This window comes from Fusarium odoratissimum, assembly GCF_000260195.1.
Source record: "Fusarium odoratissimum NRRL 54006 unplaced genomic scaffold supercont1.10, whole genome shotgun sequence".
Lineage (NCBI taxonomy): Eukaryota > Fungi > Ascomycota > Sordariomycetes > Hypocreales > Nectriaceae > Fusarium > Fusarium odoratissimum.
The window spans coordinates 809,696-823,120 of NW_022158696.1; the positions used below are offsets into that span (position 1 = coordinate 809,696).

The 13,425-nt window shown below is 51.4% G+C and overlaps 4 protein-coding genes across 5 annotated transcripts; 2 read left to right on the forward strand and 2 right to left on the reverse strand.

Annotated features, from left to right (window-relative positions):
• Positions 1–1,063: 1,063 nt before the first annotated feature.
• Positions 1,064–8,204, forward strand: FOIG_07194 (uncharacterized protein). 2 transcript variants are annotated; one of them, XM_031206631.1, is made up of 3 exons: positions 1,064–1,965; positions 2,135–7,348; positions 7,402–8,204. In XM_031206631.1, exons 2-3 carry the CDS (start codon positions 2,296–2,298, stop codon positions 7,452–7,454), a joined length of 5,106 nt encoding a protein of 1,701 aa, XP_031063750.1. In that variant the 5' UTR covers positions 1,064–1,965; positions 2,135–2,295; the 3' UTR covers positions 7,455–8,204. The 2 variants fall into 2 exon arrangements, with proteins under 2 accessions (XP_031063750.1, XP_031063749.1); XM_031206630.1 differs by having other exon boundaries at positions 1,064–7,348.
• A 246-nt stretch (positions 8,205–8,450) lies between these two features.
• On the forward strand, positions 8,451–9,931 carry FOIG_07195 (uncharacterized protein). Its single transcript, XM_031206632.1, has 2 exons — positions 8,451–8,865; positions 8,923–9,931. The coding sequence occupies exons 1-2, from the start codon at positions 8,712–8,714 to the stop codon at positions 9,789–9,791; spliced, it is 1,023 nt and encodes a 340-aa protein (XP_031063751.1). The 5' UTR covers positions 8,451–8,711; the 3' UTR covers positions 9,792–9,931.
• Positions 9,569–10,823, reverse strand: FOIG_07196 (50S ribosomal protein L22e). Its single transcript, XM_031206633.1, has 4 exons — positions 10,674–10,823; positions 10,538–10,573; positions 10,238–10,434; positions 9,569–10,161 (listed from the first exon to the last, which is right to left on the reverse strand). The coding sequence occupies exons 1-4, from the start codon at positions 10,686–10,688 to the stop codon at positions 10,035–10,037; spliced, it is 375 nt and encodes a 124-aa protein (XP_031063752.1). The 5' UTR covers positions 10,689–10,823; the 3' UTR covers positions 9,569–10,034.
• Positions 10,824–11,378: 555 nt separating this feature from the next.
• On the reverse strand, positions 11,379–13,340 carry FOIG_07197 (uncharacterized protein; the record flags this gene model as incomplete). Its single annotated transcript, XM_031206634.1, has 1 exon — positions 11,379–13,340. The coding sequence occupies exon 1, from the start codon at positions 13,254–13,256 to the stop codon at positions 11,379–11,381; it is 1,878 nt and encodes a 625-aa protein (XP_031063753.1). The 5' UTR covers positions 13,257–13,340.
• Positions 13,341–13,425: the final 85 nt, after the last annotated feature.

The window sequence follows — 13,425 nt, forward strand, 5'->3', positions numbered from 1 at the left end:
TAAGAGCGAAATGAGTGCCATGGATCCGAGTGGAGGTCTGACTGGGACTCTGGTGATCTTTTTGATAAGATTGCTCAGCTAATATCGCGTATCTTGAACTCTTCACGAAGCGACTTGGGCAACTTGTGAACGTATGAGAAGCGCTGACGGCCAACAAATGCAGCCTCATCGCAGGCTTCGCCCTCATGGTCCAACTTATTTTAGTCAAATAAATGAGGCTCACTCGAATGATTCTTTTCCGTCTCTGGGGACACAGCCGCCCAGCCGCACCTTTCCCATCCTGGCCCGAAGCTGGGGCCGTGGCGCTGAACGAGGGACGGCTGAAGTCTGAAGATTAATAGGCGGACAGGGGTTTGAGTGATTGACGAGGGTGATCAAGTGAAAAGAGAGGCTGGGGAGGAGGATTGTTTGGGAGTGCGACGACTGCCGGGACCTGATTCGAAGGGAAAACAGAAGAAGAATCGTTTTACGACAGGGGTTTTGTCGTAGCAGAGGTGGAAGCCCAACGTTTGTCTGTCATGGTTTGATACTGGAGCATGTATTAGAGAGGCAAGAAGGCTGGTTCTGCGTGGCAACTGGCAACGCAACAACTTGGAGACCGCTAGTTGGAATATCCTGTTTTGATAGAGACGGAGGATGCTTATTCGATACTAAAGAGGAGTGGATGGGATGAGGATGGTCATCACATCACACACAGCAAATCACGTATCACACACATGGAGCGTTACGATGAACTCGTCGGGCCTCGCTACTGTACAGGTCTGCTCTGCATGTTTCCTGCACGTTTTGGTGCATATCTCGTTCCTCTCGTGTCCTTGGAAGATCGTCCATTGGCAGAGGAACCACGGGCATAGTGTGTTGAGCTAGGTGGCATCCCGGCGGGCCGGCGCTATTGGACAGCCCGCCTCGGCAGAGGTGCCAGAGACAACTCATCACCCCAAGGCACTAGCCTGAAAATGAAAATCCCAAGGGCCCAGCCGCTGAGCTAGGTGGATAGAGTGTGACGACCAGATCCCGAGGACAAGGCAATCCGATATATGTTGTCAAACGAAGTAAATTTGGTGTTGTTTAGAGCAATACACAGAAGAGATTGCATTGGATCTTTGGTTGGAGAGATCCATACTCAATCGACAATCCAATACCTAAAACCTCATAAGCTTCTTGGTTCCACTTATGCTGACTCTATTATGTATATACCTACCTAACTTTTCGCATCAAGATCTTCTTCAATACACAACGAAGTCATTCATCATCGATAATTTTAAACCTCGCTCATTGAAGCTTTAAACTTTAGCGCGTGCAGTGAGTTTACCAACTACTCCATATCCCATCAATATCGCAACGAAAGAGACAAAAAGAGAAAAAAGCCTGCCCGTTCTGCATTAACTCAATCCGTTTTCCCCAACCTCCAGATCTTTCACCCAACCTCCTCGATTCCCCTTGACACAACTGCACCTAAATTGAATGCCCTGCTCATTTTTTTCCTAATCAGTCTAGATCACACCTTGTACCCCTTCTTGATTTTCTGTTTCGGCTCTCTTCCGCTCCGTCTGACACTGACATCTGGCGGTTTTCAGTTCTCTGTTCCTTGTTAATTGCTAGGTCTGGTTGCTGCGGGCAACTTTGCTGGCCCATTCTTTTTTCTTAGCCCCCCCGAGGCCCCAGGCGTCTCCCCCGCCGAGCTGCCTGACCTTACCTTACGGGATCCACATCCCATGAGCCTTCACACCATCCTTTACAATCGACCACGCCGCACGTCGCATCCTTAACCCTTCCCCCAAATCTTTCTCCTTCTCGAATTCCCCACGGAACCTTGAGGCTTCTAAGGCCAGGTCAAATTCGAGTCGAGTCGAGTCGTGTCGGTTGTCGACTCTAGTAAGTAGGTATCACTATCGACTGTCCCGTCTCTGGGTAGTTGGTAGACGTTCAAAGTTATTTCCTTTCTTTTAATCGGGTCGTTTGTTTGTAAGTCTCTCATCCTTCCTTTTCCCTTGACCGTTGCTTTGCCCTTCTCCGCTTCATGAGTCGAGCGAGTCGCTTTCAACGCTGGTGGCGATTCGTTACTCCATATAATTGGCCTACACCGTTATTTCTCCCCCGTTGGGCACTCGGGTTTACTGACATGTCCTGCTAGACAATCTTTGTTGCGCCTTGATTCCGCATGTCTTGATATCAAACCATTAATCAACCAACCCCTCCTCTCCCACCGGTGTTTCTCTGCATCCGCTCCGGATCGCAGTCCTGGGAAGAAAGGGCCCCGAAACACCTCCACTTAAGAGCCTCACCAGATTTACGATGGGTGTATCTTCCAGAAAATCTCTTCCACTTCCCGCCCCTACCGAAACCGAGACTAATACCACCCCCACCGATCTTACAACAACGGTGGATGGGGTGAATCCCGGTGACGAGAAGTCCTCCTACTCCATTCCTGAAGACGGAACACCCGTCACCATTGCTACCCGTGGACACAAGGCTAGCAAATCTCAGACCTCATTGCTCATCGAGTACTTCGAAGGCGGCAAGTCAACTGTCGGTTCAACAGGCGAGCGACGCCCTAGTGTCCGTGTCCGCCTTACACCATCCAAGAGAGGCCGTTCCGATCACCATCTTCAAGTTACAGAAACAAAAGGCGCTCGCAACACCTCTGTGACTCGACGGATACCATTGGGAGATTCTGAATACTTCGACGGGGACGACGGCAACAGCATGAGCTCTTACGCTTCTGCTACCGAAGAGTCCAACGTCTCGAGAAATCCAATTGACATTGAGATTGATCGTAGTCATACTGGACGACGACGACGACCTGCCAGCCCATTGATCCCTTCGGAGACCTACAACGTCAACGCTTCAGACATATCCGCCATCCCATCCGACAGCTTTCTCGACGGCGACGCCAAGGGCGACAGTCCATCAGCAACCCGAGAGATGGTTGCAGCAGCTGGCGCCGGTGCACTTGCAGGTGCTGCAGTAGATGAGTTGAAGAACCGGAAGAGTCGAAACAGAGACAGGTCAAAGGTGTCAGAAACAAAGTCGTCGAGGGAAAAGTCGACAGCGGAGAGAAAGCGTCGGCCAAAGAGCAGGACCAGCAGCGTTTCTGAGAGGACGGAGGAGCCTATTAAAGCCCATCGCCGTCGCTCTAGCAGAGGTCAACAGGAATCCAATGTGTCGGGACTTGACTCGAATGTCTCAGCCTCTCATTTGGCTCCCAGCCATCGCACTCACGCAACACATTCCTCACGCTCAGATGTCTCTAAATCATCGATCAACAACCCCAAGCTCCTCGAAACAGTCGAAGACGCCATTCGCCGCTTGATTCTGCCCGAACTCAATGCTCTTAAGCGAGAGACCAGCAAGAGGGAGAGCCGACGCGATTCCTTTACTTCGTCTGCCACATCAGTATCTAAGGATGAGTTAACCCCCGACCGCCGGCGGTCGTCAGGTCAACGGAATGAGCCAAAGGATAGACGCAATAGAGAGGCTCGTCATGTCCTGGAAGCTAACTCTGATGTGAGCCATGATTCTATTGAGGATGACTATCAATACGAGAATGAGAATGTTACCCCCAAGCGAAGTGGTGGTGACATGCTCAAGGCTGCTGCAGCCGGTGCAGCAGTAGCTGGCATTGGCTCATCACTTCTCTCAGACAGCACACAAGGCGACCGAAAGCCGAGAGAAAGACGGCGTCGGAGAGCCGAGTCTGCTCATAGCCGTGGCCTGAGCCGTGACCATCATGCGGATCAGTTCGACAACGATCCCGTGGTTCCTCAGCCACCCATGCCTCTCATGAGTGAAATCAACCCCTCGGAAATGACCAGGACTTCTATCCGATCTGCAGATACCGACAGACCTCATTCGGCTAGCGAGGAGATCACACCTGTTAAGAACATTCCGGGTGGATATGTCTCTGGAACCTCGACACCTACACCTTCAGCAACTCCCTCAAATCTCGAGACAACATTATCCACTCAGCACGCCAACGTATCTCATGGTGATTTGACTGCTTTACCGCGCGGTCAGAAGGACTACGTGGAAGAGTATGAACCAGACGAGTATGGTCAGAAGCATCCTCTCGAACGACAGGGTCAATATGAAGAGGATGACATTTCTGACAACGATTATCCTGAGGGTGGATATGATAACTCCTATTTCGCTACCCAGGATGTCCCTCCTCCATTAAAGTATGTTCCCTACCAGGCTGGTGCTCGAGGTCTCAGCCCTATTCCCAGTGTTTCTGGCTACACTGAGGGTGGCAGCGAGTATCACCCTCGCAACTCAAGGAGTATGCACTCTACAAGTGATGCTTACTACGAGCGATCTGGGGATCGCCGCAATAGCCAGTCTACACCTTCTCTGAACTCCCTCCAAGAACGAGAAATGGACCAGATGTCACCTCAAAGTTCCGGTGTAGGTTACCGAAACACCACCTACACAGATGACAGCGAGCTGGACAAGGTCGCGTCTGGACAAGCTGTCCGTGGCGTTGGTGCCAACCCCAACCTGGTTCACCCTCCGATGGGACCCGAATCAGCAGTTGCTTCACTCGTTGAAGGCTCGATGCTCGATCAGTCCATGTTGAGCGGCTCCTACAGCGACTACCCTGGTCCTCGCGACTCGACTCTCTCTTACGATGACCAGTCAAGGACTTATAGCAGCCGCGGTGCGAGCCCCGACAAGAACTACATGGACGGTAGCGAGTTGGAACCTGAGAGGCATGCCACACCCAGTGCCAGATCTCATAACAAATCACAAGAGTTCACTGAGTATGACCTGGATGAGCATGGCCGAAAGGTGCCCCGGACAAGGTCACCCACGGCGTCAGAAGTCGCTATTGCGACTGGCGCCGTGGCTGCTCTCAAGGCGGCGCAGGGTAAGAAGCAGGCAGCCACCGAGGAGCCAGAGGAATACCAAGGCGCTGGCGTCTTCCGTAACAAGTCCTTCAAGGAGCGTACTTTGGAAGGCCATGAGCCTCGTAACACTCCTGCTCACAGCATCGACCGCCTTTCTTATGATGACTCACCCAAGATGACTGCAAGTGGTCTCCCCGACTTTAACAACCCTATGCCTGAATTTGGCTACATTGACGACGACGTTCACACCAACCCCTCAGTTGTCCAAGAGCGTCTTGATGGCGAGCACCACGATGATACTTCTGAAGGCCGAGCAACACCCACTCCCCGAAATGTTGCCGAGCAACGCGCTGAGAGTGCTGCCAGCAGCCAAGGACCCGGTGCCGCTCAGGTTGCCGGTGCTGCTGCATTGGGCGCAGCCGCTGGAATGGCTGCTGCCAATGCTCACAGCCGTGAACCCAGCCAGGACCAAGATGAGTGGCAGCGGACCTCTGACGACCGCAAGCGAGACACTCTTGTCACCAACCCATACGAGGACACCAGTCCTGTCGCCAACCCTGCCCTGAATGACAACCTTTTGGGAGCCCGGGGTTTTGGAGCCCCTTACCACACCGGAAGTCCTGGTTTTGGCCCCAAGTATGACGAAGGCTATATGTCCAATGGCAATAACCGAACTCCCGATCTCCAGCCCAAGGGTAAGGCTCTTCAGCTGTCTCTGCCCGGATCTCCAAATGATGCTGGCCAGGACCCCTTCTACGCCCCCAAAGACGCTCGTCACCTTAGTGGCATGTCTCAAGGCATGGCGTCACCATTCTACGATGCAGCCACTGGTCAAGGAATTGACCGCATCGAGAACAAGGACATTGTTGCTCTGATGCAGCACCTCATGGTTCGAGATGCTCAGCGCAGTGCCCGCGATACGGAAATTGTTGCACTGCTGATGAACTCTGCCCTTGAGATGCGAACTTCTCTGAATGAGCTTAGAAACCTCGTCCAGGACACTAGCGACGATGTCATTTTCGCAGGTGTTGAGAACACCGAGAAGCTTCAGAAGGCAATCAATGGCCCTCGCCCCTACCCTGGGGCCCGATCGGTTCAGAGTATCTCCCAGATTGACACTTTCAACGAGGCCGCTGCCAAGAAGAACCTATTCAAGCGAGCTTTCCAAGGCCTCAGCAACAAGGGTACCAGTGACTTCAAGCGTATTGAAGAAATCCTGATGCAGATTCTCGGCGAGGTTGACGAGCTCAAGGGACAGAGCACCGTCCCCCCTGTTTCCACCAGTGGTGGCCGTGGCCCCTCATTCGACAACCTGCAGCCTGAGGGTCACTTCGAGCAAGATCGAGGCTATGAGCCTGAAGGCAACTCTACAATCACCCCCAGCCAGTCTGGTCACTTCTCACTCTCCCACTCCCGATCCCGGCTTGCCAATGAACGCAAGTTTTCTGATAACCGCATCAGCACTGTTGCTGAGCACGAGGATGAATACGAACACGCCCACCCCAGCCCGACTGGCGAGCGCAGCAACCCCAATATGCTGACACCAGAACGATCAGGCTTCCAGCGCGGAAGTTCTGTCCCTCTTGATACACCCCCTCAGCCGTCTGGTGTTACTCAACCAATGAGCAATGAGAACACTCCTCGCACAACGGAGAAGCAAAAAAAGCACAAGTCCGGCCTTTCGGGCTGGTTCCCCAAAATTTCCAGGTGGTCCGGAACGACAGCCTCCAGCGCTGGCAAAGGCAAGAAGGAAGCCAAGTATGATGACTACCCTCCCTCGCGCTCAGGCTCTAGCCTAGGCGAGTACAACGATGGGGATTACAGTCATGCCCCGTACGCAGAGGACCAGCTACATACCGGATTCTCTCAGCAAGAGCTCGCGTCGGCGCCCAATGCCGGTGATACCATGCCAGCGCCTCTCCGCCGCGAAATCAACCATACTCCAGGCAATGCACCCAAGTATCAGGTTCACCGAAACTCACTGAACCTTCAACACCCCCAGCCCAGACAGGGCCAGACAGAGCGCTTCCGCAATGCTCTGGAGTTCTCTGCTCAAGAATACAACGTCCCCATGACACCTAGGTCGGCAGATTGGGGTGGTTCGGTTTCGAGCTTGAACCAGATGGCTCAAAACACCAACCGATACAGCCAGGCATCATCGACAGGTGCTCCTCAGGACCCTGCCTACTGGACCACATCTCCAACTGGCCCCCCTCGACCTCCCAAGGAGCCCATCGAGCCCACTGGTAGCCCCTCAGCCCTGTCCCCCCCCAGAGGTAGCCGCATCTCCAAGCTGGCCAAGGGTAGCCCCGCCCCTCACCCCAGTGATGAAAGCGGATATGCTACTATGAGTGGTACTCATGTCAGCCACCTCACAAGCAGTCCCAAGCCTGAGAACCGGAACCTCAATGCTGCTTTGGGTGTTCCTACTCGTCGACCTAGTGGGCCACGAGCCATGACTCCCAAGAGCCCTGAGGATGAAGCTCGTCGACGCAAGCGAGGTAAGTTACATCCGATCCGTATCTGATATCCATGTCTCTAACCTTTAAAGCAGATACCTTCGGCAGTGTTGCATCTCATAACACGGATGACACGGAGACCTTTTAGAAAGGGGATAACCGTGGCAGCCGTACACTACCGGAATGCTGATCGATATCTTATCAAAGAATGATACAGTGCTTTGCTTTTCTTGACACCAGACTTCACTCTCCTTCTGGAGGTTCGGGCTGGTGGTCAGTTGTATGAACTTTTTATGGACATGAAACGGCCTTCAAGTGGATGACTTTGCTATTAGCGAAGAAAGAAAAAAAAAGGCAGCTTTAGACTGAAGGGGTGGCAAGCTGAAACAGCGGCAAGATGAAGGGCTTAATAAACAAACAACCGAACAACCAAGGAAACGAAAAAAATTGGGGATGGAAAGGTGTTGACAAATACCAAAAAAACAAAGGGGAGAAAAGGATGCAGGAAAGGGACATATTTGCATACAGGGGCTTTTGCTTGAATTCTTGACGACGACATGACATGGCTTTCTTACTGCAGAGCGATACGTCAATGGTTTGATTTGCGAGCAATGATTTACACTCGGATTGGATATTATGAGCGGAAAGAGGATGGATGCTATGACCGGATAGCAAAAACACAAGCTCAAGCACAAGTGGATGACCATGATGTGCGTGAACATATTTCAAGTTAGATAGTTGGGGTTCTTAGTTGTTTAGCTTTGCGAGTGTGAGATAGATACCATACCACCGATATTGGTTGTAATTGGGAACGCAAGGAATTCAATTGCGATGAATCCAGAGGGATACCACCACGGTGTATTAGTTGCCTTCGCAAGTGAAATAATGGCTTCTTCAGTCAACATTGGAGAATGATAGCTATAGACTAGGCCTTCACTACAAGTCAGATAGTGCTTGGGGTCGGGGTTTTAGCGTATGGATACGGCCCCAGAGTATCCGGGGGAAGGCCTCAAAGTCCGGAGACTGCCAACTAAGTTGGGTAGGTCCCTTGAACTAAACCCTCCACTTCTAAGGTAGCGATGTTCATCGCTCCGACTTCGGTAAAGAAGTATCAGTGCGGAAGCTCCCCCAGGCGTACCAGGCCCAGCGAATAACGATCTTCAAAAAGTTGTATGCGTCAGCATTCAACTTCTGAATCGGGGACTTTTTGAGATCTCTTCAATCTGAAAGTTTTCATATCTACGAGACTTTATTATCTCATCTTTCTCTAATATTTCCTTTGGTCTGAACAGAAGCTTCGTGATTACATCACTGAGCTTGAGCATCAGCTCTCCCAAAAGTTGCTGCTCACTCCTTTGAGAAGATTCATGACGAATAGACTCGCGGGAGTCAAATTACACACACAATGGCTGCAGACGTGCAAGGGAAGAACATGTTGAGTGAGACAGAACCCATCAAGACACAGGAAAAGAAGACAAGTAACGTCAGTGGTGGAAGCGGTGCACATGATTACAAAGGCTTCGTAGCGGGTGTCTTCAGCGGCATCGCCAAGCTCTCAGGTATGTGCCCCTTATCATGACGGCTTGAGATGCAAATATTGACAGACTTTTTTATAGTTGGTCATCCGTTTGACACTATCAAAGTCCGTCTACAAACGACAGACCCAAGTCGCTTCAGTGGCCCTTTGCAATGCGTCACACAGACTATTCGCAATGAGGGCTTTCGCGGGCTCTACAAAGGCGCAACACCGCCTTTGGTCGGATGGATGTTCATGGACTCGGTCATGTTGGGCTCGCTCACCGTATATCGTCGTCTTCTCTCAGAACATGTCTTCAACGTTGAACCACTAGGAACCGACGTTACGGCATCTTCACCAGGCACAGCTCCAAAGGGTCATACAGCGCTACCTAGCTTCGGCCATGGCATCGCGGGAATATTGGCTGGCTCAACGGTGAGCTTCATCGCTGCACCAGTCGAGCACGTCAAAGCACGATTGCAGATCCAGTACGCGGCGCAAAAAGCCGACAGATTATACGCCGGGCCGATCGACTGTCTGCGTAAGATCTACCGATACCATGGCATCAAGGGCGTATATCATGGCCTCTCAGCGACGCTTCTCTTCAGGGGATTCTTCTTCTGCTGGTGGGGCAGCTACGATATCTTATCTCGACAACTACGCGAGAAGACAAACCTCAGCGCACCGGCAGTGAATTTCTGGGCGGGCGGCCTGAGTGCGCAGGTGTTTTGGTTGACTAGTTATCCGAGTGATGTAGTCAAACAGCGTATCATGACAGATCCGCTGGGAGGCGGGCTAAACGATGGAGTGAGGAGATTTCCTCGTTGGAAGGACGCAGCAGTTGCTGTGTATAGGGAGGGAGGTTGGAAGGGATACTGGCGAGGGTTTGTCCCATGTTTTCTGAGGGCGTTTCCGGCGAATGCCATGGCGTTGGTTGCTTTTGAGGGTGTCATGAGATCGTTGCCATGAGGAGGCGCGAACATGAGAATGATACGATAGCATGAAACATACATACCCGACAGCATCATTCAAGTTAATTCACAAATTCGGCATTTACATCACTCAGGTATTGGGAAGAGAGAATATGAACACCACAAAGAGTGCCACATAAAATGGCTGGGTCTATTGGCCGAGTCCTTGAAACTTTTTTTGTTATCCCCTGTCCCAATTCACCAATCCATTCCTGCGCCGATGCAATGCAAATTGATTCGTTTACTCGTCGTCCTCGTCAGCCTCGTCGTTGACGACGTTGAAGAACTTGAGCTCGTAGACACCTCGGGAGGTAGAGACGACGCGGAGCCAGTCACGGAGCTGCTGCTTCTTGAGGAACTTCTTGGTCCTGCTCACAGTTAGCATCTTGTTGATGTGTATCCCCGTGCTTCATCAGGCGAGGCGAAGACGTGGAAGACACGTACAGGTACTTGAGGTAGCGACCAGAGAGCTCGTTGTGGGCGGTGATCTCGATCTTGCCCTCACCGGACTGCTTGACAACAACGTTGTCACCAAGGTTGTTGGTGCGGCCCTCGACCTTGATACGGTCCTGAAGGAACTTCTCGAAAGCGGAGACGTCGAAGATCTTGTCGCTGGCAGGCTGAGAAGCATCGATGATGTACTGGTAGGATCAGTTAGCGATTGTGTTCCTCGTGGATTTCGCCGGGTGAAATCGTCGTCGCAGTCGTCGTCATCGAGTCGATCTCGTTCTGGGTATCGCGTACCTTCTTGGTCTGCTTCTGGGCCTTGCCCGACTTCTTCTGTTGAAAAATGACCTTAGCCTACTGCATTCTTACACGGCTCCTCTCCTCGATGCGATACGGGAGAGGGCCTAACAGCATAGCGATGTCATGTACGTACTGCCTGAGGAGCCATTGCGAATGGAATGGATTTTTGTGTCTGAAAAGGGACTGTGGTGTTTTTGTCGCAAAGAAGTCTAATCCTGCGCTTGAAGGGGAGAAAGAACCAAGGTAAAACTTGAGGCCTCGGCTCCAAAAGGTAATTCTGTGTGCAGAAAAATTAGGGCTCTGCACGGATTATTTTTGGTGCGGGTGGGACTCACCAGAAAGGTCATGTGACCGTCATCGATTATGCCATGAAGTTTCACGATATCAACTACCAAAGGTAGAGTTGGTGGCTTCATTGATTAGGTAGAATTGAGGCAATGAACAAAACTTTGCACTCGGTTTGATTTGAATCAAACTGTCAGGCTCAAAGTTTGTATCTTAACTTGCCGACCGCATAATACCAAAGTCCTCATCATCATGTGCAGTCTATGACCCAACTATCTACACTTATAGTTCTACCATGACGTTTATACTTCTTAACCGGAGAACTTGAGAGATAGAAGAAGCACCCACAGAAATGTTTCATACGTCTTCTCTGCGTGATAGGTTTCAATCAATCAAAAGCTGAGACAGGGTCGATATTGTGTACTAGACTACCTACTAGGTTCCTAGGTCATGACTCGGTAGGTATACAAGCCTGTGATTGGCTGTGTAACCCTATAGTTAGACTATCCGAGGACTATCCAACTCTTGTCAACCACCATCACTGACTCCCTGTTCAGTCGGTCTTTTGGTTCTTGTCGTGAAGAATAGGATCGAGCAGCTTCGTGAACTTTTCAATAAGCATAGAGCGATAGCTCATGTAGATATGGCTCAATCGCTTGCGCTGCTCCTTTTCGTTCCCTTCCTGATGCTGCGCTGCCATCTCAGTATCCTCCGGGAACTGATCGTTCTTGAGGATCGGGTCGAGGTCCTTGCGAATAGGCTCGACTAGCATGCCACGCCATTGCATGTAGAGCTGTTGAAGACGCTGCAGCTGCCCGGCCTCGTCACCATCAGCAAGCAAGGGAGGGTCGCCTTCTTCATCATACAGATCCTTCTCCTCTTCCTTTTCCACCTTGTTCTCTTTGCCCTCCTTCTTCTCCGCGTCCTCGTCTTCGTCCTTGGCTTGTTGCTTTCCTTCAACTTCCTTAACTTCCTCTTCTGATCCAAAGTCCTCCTTGCAGCCCTTCTTGTCGTCGCACTTGTAGACCTTGTGCTGCTGAGTGATCACGTAAACGGGCTTTTCTCCTTTCTCAATAGGAGAGTGGTGACCTTTGCTCTTATCTCCGAGTTTCTCCTCGATCTGTTGTCCAATCTTTCTATAGAGAACGTCTTCGTACTTCTCATGGTCGGATTTCTCAGCGGCCTCTTCTTTGGTAACATCGGTCTTCTTCTCTTCCTTATCGTGATTCTTTTCGTCTTTGTGTTTGGCGGTTTTGTCCTCCTTCTCCTGCTTCTGCTTGTTATGCTCTCCGGCATCTTTGGGTTCTGAGCGCTTCCTGGGGTTGTGGCTTGAAGCATGCTTCCCAAAATCCTCTTTGCGAAGAATTTCCTCATGGCTCAGGCCCTGTACCTCTCTCGCCGCCTTTTCCCACCGGGCCTTCTCAAGCTCCTTCTCGGCGTCACGCAACCATTTTTCTTGTATGCGTGCGTAACGATGAGCTCGATCGCTCACCGACTTGACACGTTGTAAAACAAGCTTCTTCTCCTCAAGGTCCTTCTGTGCCTGGTAGCGTCCTGTTTGTTTTTGCCCTCCCCTCAACTTGTTCGTTGCCCTTCGGACATCTGTGATGTTTTGCTGCAACACTTTTTCCCAACTATGTGCCGCTTTCCACAACCTCTCACTTTGTCTCTTGAGGTACCGCACTTCCCTTTCTTTGTCTATTAGAAGCAAATCTTTATGTTTCCCGTCTTTGTGGCGACGGAGTAGCTTGGACTTTTTAGTAGTGCTAAGCTCACGATCGAGAGAGTCCAAATCATGGTCAGACCTGTGTGCTCCACCATCAGAAGTATCGGCCTGGTGGTGATGAGAGCCTTTAGTGGTGAAGGCAGGGTCGGCTGCAGCGGTTGAAGCTGGCCTGGTTGTCGTAATGGTTGTGGTTGTTGTCGTTGCGCGTGGGTTTACAGCCGAAGAAGCCGCTGAAACAGAGGCGCTGCCACTCTCGACTTCACCAGGAGAGGGTGTAGCAGAAGTGGTGAGAGTAGAAGTCGCAGTGACTACAGCTGGTGGTGTTGATATTGATCCTGAGGTGACCACTCCGGCTGAGGCTGTCGAGGTAGCAGGAGCCTCGTTGTCACAGGAGCATGCACCAGGCACAACAAAGGTACCGGTGGTAGAGGCTACTGCTCCAGGAGGGACGGTTCCTTTACCAGGATAGATGGTATGCAATTCAGCGAGTACGCTGTCCAGTCTGGTAGAAGCAGATGCCCATGACCTTCGGAAGCTGATGTGGCTCTTCAGGCGGGGAACTGCTGCTGATGGCCCAGCGAAGCCCACAAGAAGAATGAGATCAAGACGCATCTCAAAGGCAAAGATTGATCTGACAAGTAAAGTTGCTGACTTGGTGGGCGTATCAGGTGGAAGGGCCAGACCCAGCGACAAGACCAGGCGCATCTTATATAGACCGAAAGGGAATGCTCTTTTCGACAAACTCTGACAGAGAGTTTTTGGATCAAAGCCTCTTTTGCAGAGCGTCCGAAGCACTCCGCCAATGATACTATTCCTCAGTGTTAATATCGGCATCGCGATCCCCTCACTCAACTGGTGAGGGGTATAGTCGAAC

Bases quoted from the DNA above. Each gene is read 5' to 3' on its own strand.
- FOIG_07196 (XM_031206633.1), bottom strand. The intron at 10,435-10,537 runs GTACGCGATACC...TGATCCTACCAG, and splicing joins CCCAGAAGCAGACCAAGAAG to TACATCATCGATGCTTCTCA. The intron at 10,162-10,237 runs GTACGTGTCTTC...AACTGTGAGCAG, and splicing joins GGTCGCTACCTCAAGTACCT to GACCAAGAAGTTCCTCAAGA.
- FOIG_07194 (XM_031206630.1), top strand. From the start codon at position 2,296: ATGGGTGTATCTTCCAGAAAATCTCTTCCACTTCCCGCCCCTACCGAA. The intron at 7,349-7,401 runs GTAAGTTACATC...CCTTTAAAGCAG, and splicing joins AGCTCGTCGACGCAAGCGAG to ATACCTTCGGCAGTGTTGCA.
- FOIG_07195 (XM_031206632.1), top strand. From the start codon at position 8,712: ATGGCTGCAGACGTGCAAGGGAAGAACATGTTGAGTGAGACAGAACCC. The intron at 8,866-8,922 runs GTATGTGCCCCT...ACTTTTTTATAG, and splicing joins CGGCATCGCCAAGCTCTCAG to TTGGTCATCCGTTTGACACT.